General features: G+C 45.4%; 1 protein-coding gene across 1 annotated transcript in view; it reads right to left on the bottom strand.

Moving 5' to 3' along the window:
• Nucleotides 1-8452: 8452 nt before the first annotated feature.
• The window catches only part of vps50 (VPS50 EARP/GARPII complex subunit), a 122111-nt gene continuing 120409 nt past the window's right edge, over nt 8453-10154 (bottom strand). Inside the window, 1 exon segment of the mRNA XM_012829581.3 lies at nt 8453-9959. Within this exon segment, the coding sequence (XP_012685035.2) occupies nt 9840-9959 (120 nt within the window). The 3' untranslated portion in view covers nt 8453-9839.

Here is a 10154-nt window from a genome sequence, read left to right as displayed (position 1 = left end):
AGCCCCCTAACAAACAGATGCTTCTTCACACAAGCAAGAGAGAGAGAGTAGAAAGAGAGCGAGAGAGAGAGAGAGAGTGCTTTGAACGTGTCAACAAATCCATGACTGAGCACCAACATTAAAGGAAGAAGTAGCATTCCTTTCAGGCTTGCGGGAGATATGTAGTTTGCAGCCTGTGTGAGGGATCACGCATTAATCCACAAGATGAATGGTGTGACAGTGGGACAGCACAGCTTGGCATTAAGAAGAAGGAGAAAGAGAAAAAGAGGGGAAAAAGAGAGGAAGAAAGAGAAAGGGGGTGAATGGTGGGATATGTTTGTGTGAAATGTAAACATGACGTGCATTAGTTCCGCCCGGGTGCTTCTTAAGACACATGCTGTCGACCAGCGATGGGGCCTCCAGAGAGGGCACAGAGGAGAATGTCAAAGATGGAATATCTCACACACAAGAACATAAACAGTGCAGGGCTCAGTGGAGAGGGCCTCACAGGTCAGAGCAGTGATTTAGGGAGAACATGTGGGAAAAGATGGAACACCGAGAAGTGTGAGGAGATCTTCTTGGTTGCCAGAAGTTGATGATGAACTTCTCCAGTGTGGGTGCCAGTACTCCTCCTGCAGTCATTTGGATTGTCCTAGCCCAGATACCAATCACTTTGATTGGTTGAAACTCCTGAAATGCAACTTGAGACCACTAAAGTGATTGAGTAATTGATTGATTAATGAGTGTGAAATTTTTGGAAGGTTTAACTCAGGTTGATTCAGTGTGTCTCCCACAGTTCATCACCAGACTGCCTGCAATGTCACTCATTCTGCTGCTGAATAGCAAATGGTAGAAATCCTCCACTTCACTATTGCTTGTCAATGTGTTCGCCATCTACGAGGGGCCTTAGCACAGGGGCATTATTTTTTTTAAACTGCAGCTGCTTTGAGACTGTATCCCGCCTAATGAAGTCATCGTCATTTCACAACCGGGCCTCGACAGAATTCAACTCGGCTGACATTTCACCGGGACCGAAGGTTACGAAGCCCAGAGCGAAGCGAAAGGGGCCTTCCGGAATGGGCAGCACTTCAACATGGTCATAAACTCGAACTTTTTGAGGAACATTACAAGGCTAGCATGACCTCCCCGAAGTGTCATGAAAATGTCAAGAAAACATCGGCGCTGGCCTCTGGACCATAGACGCAGCATGATTACTCACCAAATGCAACCTCCATCAATCAAATGAACATCAAACCGACACAGCTCGTCACGCAAACGTGATATCTTGATGAAGCTCGCCGCACGAAAGAAGTAAGAAACTTCTAAGAAAAAAACATGTTTTCCACAAGCTGTTCAACCTCAAATTCATTAGCACGCCGATCCATTTGCATCATCATTTGTTTGATCTCTTCTCTCAAAGGCTGTCTTGAGACAGATTTACTGATTGTTTCCCCACCCCCTTGTTCTTGACTAAATCACAGAGATTCCCATAGATCCCACTTGCTTGGAGACGTCACCATTTCAGTGTCGAGGAGATGCAATTACCTTTTTATCCGTGACACTAATGAGAAAACGGCAAACTGCCGTGCTGACGGAGAAGATTTACTGGAAGGAGATGTTCCTCCAAGTCAAGTTCCCTGACTGGCTGTTAGTAAGCTCAGATAAATGTCTGGGCTCACCGACTGCTTTGGGGGCGAACGTGGGTGTGCTCCAAAAGCAATTGGCACAAAAGAAGTTGAAAGAAGTGCTTTGCTGGCTTAGAGAAGAAGAAAAAATGACTAATACTAAATAAAAAAATACTATACCTGCATTAGGGATCGCCCTTTGGCTATTCACGCCTAATTGCTCTCCTATAATGGAAAGTCTAACCACAGGCAACATAATCAGGGTAAAGACCCTGAAAACCCACAAGCCTTTATTGGACTCCAAGGCATCAGGAATCGTCTATAGCCCCCCCCCCCCCCCCCCTCACACACAGTTTTGCTTGCTAGAGACAACCATTGAAGGAAGAGCAAAAATCACTATTAATCCTGAGTCTATGAAAGTCATGTTATACCCATACACAGTCACTCACTCACATAAACACGTGTATTCTCGTATGCGGACACACACTCACTCACATAACCTTTCTCCCTCTCTCTCTCTCTCAAACACACACACACACACACACACACACACACACACACACACACACACACACACAGTGACAAGCCAGTGTGACAAGGCAGTCTCGCTCACTTTATTGGCGGCACCACTGTGACATCCCTAATTGCTTCTGTCCACCTCAAACTCCATTTTCTGCTGGGTGACCTGTCTGCAGGTGTCACGGCCCGCCAGGCAGCAAATCACACAGCGAATGTGCAGAGACACCAGACGAATCCGTGACAGCAGACACATGCAAAGACCTCTGACCGCCTGGCGTGGCACGCAGCAGAGCCCAAGCAACACACTGGAGGTCTCGGCCTCTTTTGTTCCCGGAGAACGAAACGGAGAAACGAGACGCAAAGGAATCGGAGGGAAAATTCATGGCCTTGTCTCGTGGGGAATGAAATTTTTGGAAAAACAACTCCTGTGATTGCTTTGATTTGTTAGGCAATATAAAACTGATATACGGGATTGCGCTGCATAATCTGGACTTTCCCAAAAAAAGATGGGTTTACAGAGAACCCACAGCACAACATCAATCGAGCCTTAGCTCATCCGCATGAAAGCTTTAATCCTTTAGGTGCACACTTGACACTCTTAACTGCCTCGTATCCATCTCTCTAGAAACGAGGGCCTAGGGGCAATCACACATGACCCCATAATGGATTTTGGAAGAACCTCATCCTGCTCTGCCTCTCTATGCCAGGTCAGAGGTCACGCCTGTCATTCAAATCTCACCATCTCAGCAGAGAGAACATGATATTCCCGCCGCTTTAGTTGTTCGAATTCGACATCAAAACACACAAAAAAAAAGTTTTTATGGATCTTTCAACGATCATGAGATGATGTATAATATATTATGTAACTCTACAGATTTAATCTAACCTATTATAATATTATACTTCATTATATTACATAACCTATTACCTAAGTATTCAGCCAAAACAACTACGTAACACTTATTCGGAGATTCTGCTCTTTAAAAAACAAGACCGTGATATATAGCCAGAGAAAATAAGCAGAAAATTAAGGGATCCCTGGCAAAGAAAATGCGCAAATGTGTAGTTGGCAAGCCTTGTGTTTTCCCTGCATGTTGCAGTGGTGGTTCCACTGCACTTATGGCCCCTGCCTTTTCAATTATGCGCAGTAATTTAATGCTCCCCACCACGGAGGAGAGAGAGAGTGCAGCTCACGGGCATTAAAAGCAGTTTATCTCATCTCCCTAGAAATTACCGGAAATCATAATCAAGCTACCGGTGTTCAGGCGTGTAGAAAGGTCAGTGCTATCAGTGGTCAGTTGGTGGAGAGCACGGTGCAATCACTTAACAGGCAGGGAACACTTCCAGCCATCTGCAGATGTGGCTTACCCCATCATTTATACAGACACACACACAGAGATATGGCAGGGTCATTCTTGAGCCCACCTGGCTAGCTTCAGTAAGAGTCTTCTTCTTCTGATAACTGGCCTGTGGATTTGAGTTCAGTTTTCCTCACAGCAGAGTATGATTTGGAAATACATGGTGTGTGTGTGTGTGTGTGTGTGTGTGTGTGTGTGTGTGTGTGATAACAGAGGGGGCTCACAGTGTCTGGGGCTCTCTCTCTCGGGGGCCAGCTGTGAAACAGAAAAGACTTGCCGTGTGTGTGTGTGTGTTTTTCTGGCCACCCTTGTCGGCCATGACACAATCTTTTCTCTCGCGCTGTTAAGCCCCCGCTGAAGGTCACCTGCATGCTTGCTTTGAACAGCGGTCATTACCCTCGGCAGAAACACCCTCGACTGAGGAAATTCTATTGGCATGTTGCTCTCCGCTCCCTCAGCAGACTCATCCGTCAAAAAAGCCCAGACGTCCTCAAGGGGAATCCAAAGAAGTTCGGATGGAATACTTTTTGGATGAGGGGGTTGTTGGAAGGTTGGAACATGGTCTGATTTAATGATCATGTGCAAGGGCTTTGTATGTCTTAACCTAATTGAGCCAGCATGGCAGTACACTCAATTGACATGACAAAGACAAACCAAACAAACCTCCCAGTCTGAAACACTTTGTCTTTGTCGAGACAAACAACAAATAAATGTCCAGCCACGGGTCCCCTTTTTGTTGTAAATCAAACGTTGTGCCATTTTTTTTGCAGAAAGATACATGCAGTTTCACTGGAGAGCTGCTGAACGAGGACTTACGCTTCAAAGCCAGGCCGGGACATACTTCAGCATCATAAAACTTTATAGCACCAAAGCAGTCATTAAGAGTTGCACTGGAGCAATGTTTAATATGCAGTTATTCATAAACGGGTAACCTAATTGCCTCTTTGTGCACTCATAAATCCAAGCACAGGAAGGTCTGTGAAACGATGGCGTTCGACGTTGACTAATATTTAACAAGCTAAACATGGTGGTGCACACTCCAGAGATATGATCACACAGGTTAGCTCTCAGGACAGAGGGAGACAGAGAGACACAGAGAGAGAGAGAGAGAGAGAGAGAGAGAACATACTGTATAATTTGTTAACCTAATAATGCCTACACATTAAAGAAAAAAAGAAGCACTGTCTGAATGATTTCAGGGAAATGCCTGGAAATACATCCGCACTGATGCACAGATCTCTGTGGTGTTAAAATCAGTTCAATTAAAAAAGAACAAAATCAGTTTAATTGTTCTCCTAGGTCGTTTCATCTCAGTTCAGTGGAGTGTTTGAGCAGCTAATTGTTTATAGTCATCTGCTTTTCCCCTCAATGGGTCTATCAACACGCTGTTGTGGCACAACTCTTCATCTCTACTGGCAACGTGTCTCTTTTCTCCTTGAAGACACCCAATCAATAAGACATGGGGGTCTTCCTGATGAATGTACCTTAAAGGCTGACAATTCCTGTTTAGTTCAGTTCTGTCTCCCCAACACTCTGTCCCATCTAGGTTACCTGAAGTCCAATTTCATTACGAGGTGCATCAAGGTACAACCACATCAGAGTGAGAGATGAGGGGGAAAAGGAAAAGGCAAACGTAGACTTTGAGAAAGTACACCATGAGACGATGAAAGAAAGATCCTAAAGAGGGTGGGGAGAAGAAGCAAGGGATAGACAAAAATAAAAAGGGGGAAGAGAGGAAAGAGGGGAACAAAGTGAGAGAAAAGGACAGAGCGAGTGAGTGCTGAGGATGGAGGTAAATTAACTGACAGATAACCTTTCTTAAGATGACAGCTCATCCCAGCCAGGGGCCCATATCAGTGTGCAGGGGACTCACGGCACATCTGCAGCCCCGTCCTGGGGCTCCGTGGCCCCCTTCTTTCTCTCTCTACCGCTAACTCACGGACCCTCGCCTCATCAGCGTGCTCTAATCTTCTGCTCCCGCCGACTGCCCCGATCTACGGTCTATGATTGACAGGAGATTAACAGCAGCAGCTCCAGTAGTGGCCCACCTTTGGGCTTTTCCCTGTTCTTCATACATTATTATGGAAGGTCAAAGGTCGGGGCCTCTGTGTGCTCTCATCCTCTCACAGCTGCTCCTCTGATACAGCGAGTTAGTAATCCAGTTGGAACGTGTTTCTTAATCCAGCCAGGGCTGATGGCCTTATAGAATTATACAGGCCCCAGGCATTAGCATGAACAGCAGCCCGATGCAAAGGGAAATGGAGATTAGTATTTTTTTTCTAAAAGAACAGACGGAATAGTCAATGAAGGGGGGAGCGTAGGATGCGTGGGGCAGCGCGATGCATGCAACGAAAAGCTGTTGATACACAAGTATGTAGAGAGAAAGGAGGGAGGGAGGGAGAGAGAGCGAGGGAGAGAGAGAGATGATAACATGGGAAGAGGGGGTCTTATAAAAGGTTAATAATGTCAGGTGAACATACAGCGAGAGTCAAACGAGATAAACAAAAAAAAGCAAAGGTTAATGAGAACATGGTGCTCCTCCCAGGGAGACTGATAGCTGGAATCTGGAGGCTGGAGCGGACAGGGCACTGGCCTGGTGTCAGTCTGGTACGCAGACAGTACCAGCAGATTGTGACCTGGTCCCAGGGTGATGGAGGCAGAGTGCAAGACAGTCACGGCCTGGTCTTAGTCTGTCACAGGGAGAGTGTGAACAGGTCACGGCTTGGCCTCAGACTCACAGAGGGTGTGTGTGAGTAAGTCACAAACTGGTCCCGTGCTGATGTTGAACGTGTGTGATCTGGTCACAACCTGGTCCCAGACTTATCGTGGGCGTGTGTGTGTGAGCAGGTCACTGCCTGCTCTTCCCTTGATGGATGAGACCTCTCGCTCGGGCCGACCGGCTCCCTGGCACTCAGACACAGAGCGAGTGCTGATCGGAGATTAGATTAGTTGGGAGCTTGGAAAATGAATGACGAATGGGATGCGGCTCAGAGAGGTCCGTCTCTGTGAAAAGTCCAGGTCCTCTGGGCCGGGTGTGAGCTATGCCTTACAGACACACAGAGCCTTAAGTTACCAAGAGATATTCTGCCAGTGTTTTTTAAAGATAGAGGAATTAAAGCGGAAGTTAGACTTTCTGACTTAAATTGCTCATGATATAGGTGGAGGACACCTGAACACATGCACATCTGAACGCAGCAAGTGTTAACTGGTAGCTGATTGGTGAGAGGATGGTTAGGGATTACAGTACTGTCCATATTTTGGACCAAATCTTTGAAACGGCAAATATGGTAAAATCTGGCAGAATACTTTGAATACAGTAGTAGCATTTATTTGTTATTTTCATCATTTGATTTTTGTTTGATTATTTTGTGGGTTTTTGGATTGATTACTTGAAAAACATTGACATAATAAATTTCACTGTAATAGCTATGACATAACCTATTAACATGACAAATGATTTTGACATTAAGAGCTACTGTACTGTACTATAATCCAAAACATTTAACTTCCTTTAAACGTTGTACTTCACAAGTGGACAAAAATTGTGCCTTAAATTGCTATCCAGTTTAATGAGATACAGGCTGGGTAAAGGCTCTCTACTGCTGAGGGCCACAGTGCAAGAGAGCTGTGAGGTTTTAATAAGGCAACTACTGCCTTGGCTAAGACGTCTGGCGGGAGATGTGCTGGGTGGGGGTGAGGAGGGTGTGTTTGTGTGTGTGTGTGTGTGTGTGTGTGGGGTGGGGGGGGTATTTGCGGAGCTAATTAAACTGTTTGTGTGCACCTGTTAGTGCAGTGCCCTCCGCTTGTTGATTTACTCAGTGGTGTGTGTGTGTGTGTGTGTGTGTGTGTGTGTGTGTGTGTGTGTGTGTGTGTGTGTGTGTGTGTGTGTGTGTGAGCCTGCTGGAAAGATATGCTTAGCTCGAGAGATTCAAGTCAAACCGCACCTCAGCTGAATCATTAAGTGAGAACACACACCCTGAGCCTCAATACCCTTTATTTCTCTCACACACACGCACACACTGTCTCTCTCTCGCTCTCACTCTCACACACTCTCCTCCTCAGTACCATTAGCCCTGTTAGTGACTCATGGGCAAATCAATACCTTCTCTCATTTTTTTTCTTCTGACAGGGAATTAAAAGAGTGGGGCTCCAGGAAGCGCAGGGGGCTAATTAATTGGTCCGAGGAACGGCGGATGCTATCACACGGGGATTAGGGCCTTAGTGCTGAGTGCGTGAAACATCCACCTGGAGGGTGATGTGTCACTCCGTAAAGATCCGCTTCCAGAGAGGCTCAGGGAAAAAAACCGGATATCAAATCTGACAGCAAATGACAGGCAGATCGAAACAAAAGAGGAAGAAGAGAAACTGCAGTGGTCTCTTGTGTATGCGTTTGTGTCTTCACATTATAACAACTCGACCAGCCCTTGGTCTCTGTATTTCTACATACACCAGCCCTCAGATGGGTGGAGTGCGGTGGGACACACGTGGCGGCTCAGGGACAAAGCTGCATTAGCTGCCTTGTGGCTGCTGTAAAAGGCAGCCAGGTCGCGGTGCCCTCCAGTCTCTGCTGATGCCCTTCGTGTAATCCTTGCATGCTGCTCACCGTTCCATGAGGAAATTCATAACATCCTGTGACCTGCAAGAGACCCCACAGCTGTGAGAAATGAACCGATGGCCTTTCTGAAGCTGTTGTTATACCCTACTCTACTCTACTGGACACTACAACATCCTACACAGCAGCATTATACTACAATAAACAATAAAACATTATGTCATATTATATTACAGAAGACATACAAGTACAGATTTAACACTTTCAGCCTTAAATCCATAGAATGAAGATGGGGAAAAAAAAAGAGTGAACATTTCAGAACAGAGTGGCATTCTGGAGCAGGTCACACATGAACCACAGAAACCTCCTACCTCTGCTCCGGTTGGGTGACCACAACAAAACCTTCAACTGGGTCTCAGTTTTAGTTAGTGTGTTTATTTAGGGATTTCAATCAATGCATCCTACAGTTAATGATTTCTAAAATTTGACCATTTAAAACAAACAAAACCAAAAAGTCTCTTTTTTTTGCCTTAAATATGACAAGTACAGGATAACGCCAAGAACAGGCTACTTTAGTTAGGCTCAGATCCACCCTCCCACGTGTTTCGGATTTGAGCTTACAGTAGTGGAAATAAATAAACAGGAACGTCCACACATTCACATACACAGTAAAAGCTATGTTCTTCCCAATCAACACACCATCAGAGTGGAATGCAACCGTTTGCCTGAGTCGGAAAATACATTTTCAACTTTTTCTTTCTCTATCTTCAATCAACATACAAGGACAGATGCAATTATGCTTATTAAAAACCTTTCTTCTTCTTCTTTGTTTTTTTTTACATGACATTCACATAATAAGTCAACAGTTGCTTGTTCAATATAATATCAGATTACATAGGATTTCAAAAGAATCATTGGGCAAACTTAAGTGTATACTATACATAAACATCAACCTTACTAGTCTACGGTGGGTGACTGCGCAACATGTGGTCCGTGGGTTTGCTCACAGGTGCTCTGGGAAGAAGTGCTGATGTGAGTGTACAAGGGGTTCAACACAATAAGTAATCCATCACAGAGAAAGACAAAAACCAAAGTGTTCTGGGAACATGTGGTGCTTGAAAACAAAAAAAAACAAAACAAATTGGAGCAGATAGCCAAGCGCTTGCTTCCGGCTTGCGGCATTGTGAACTTGTCCCTTCAGTGAGGTTACACGTCCGTTTCACTCTTCACCCCCTCTGCGGACACAATAACAGAAAGAGCGGAGGGGGGGAGAGCAAGAAGGACTAAATGCATTCGGTCCAAAGCATTCGTATCTGTATCAGTATCTGTCCCATACACTCGTTGATTCGCACTTTTGGATTAAATAGAAGCCATTAACCAGTGCACAGGCTGTTTCTTCATTGCACCATCGGGGAAGTCCATCGACTTGATATCAAAACGCCGTGTCCCTTGACTGTGTCTTTCGTAGACTAAGACAGGAGTCGGCGACATTCACGTAAAACTTGTACAAAACAGGCAAAAAAAGCTCAAGATGAGTTGAGTTCGAGATGAGTTTGTCTATGACGACTGTTAAGTCATGCAGGACGGCTGGAGCTGTGGTTGGTATTTGCACACACGATGGTGTTTACGTACTTGTGTGTGTGTCTGTGTGTATTGGTATGTATGTATGTGTGTGTGTGTGTGAATATGTGTGTGTGAATGTGTGTGTGTGTGAATGTGTGTGTGTGAATGTGTGTGTGAGTGTGTGTGTGTGTGTGTGAGATTCAGAGAGCACTTTTTTGGGGCGAGGGCTCAAGGAGAAGGGGTCTATCTCTTGGGTCTGTCAATGTCATCAATGGCAGCCAGGAGTTTCTGCCGGGCCTTCTTGTTGATGTGAGAGCCCAGGCACACATTCACCAGGTTGGCCAACTGCTTCATGGAGTACTCCTGGTGAGAGACAATATGACACACACACGCACGCACACGCACAGAGAGAGAGAGAGAGAGAGAGAGAGAGAGAGAGAGAGAGAGAGAGAGAGATTGTAAAGAACACTTTTAGGCCCACTTCCCCAGAAGTTGCTCCAACTCGATTAACTTCATTAACTCTTTGTACTTGACTTCGTTAATCTCCATAATGAGATA

This window comes from Clupea harengus, chromosome 19 (assembly GCF_900700415.2).
Source record: "Clupea harengus chromosome 19, Ch_v2.0.2, whole genome shotgun sequence".
Taxonomy (NCBI): domain Eukaryota; kingdom Metazoa; phylum Chordata; class Actinopteri; order Clupeiformes; family Clupeidae; genus Clupea; species Clupea harengus.
This window is presented reverse-complemented; position numbering and strand designations above follow the sequence as displayed.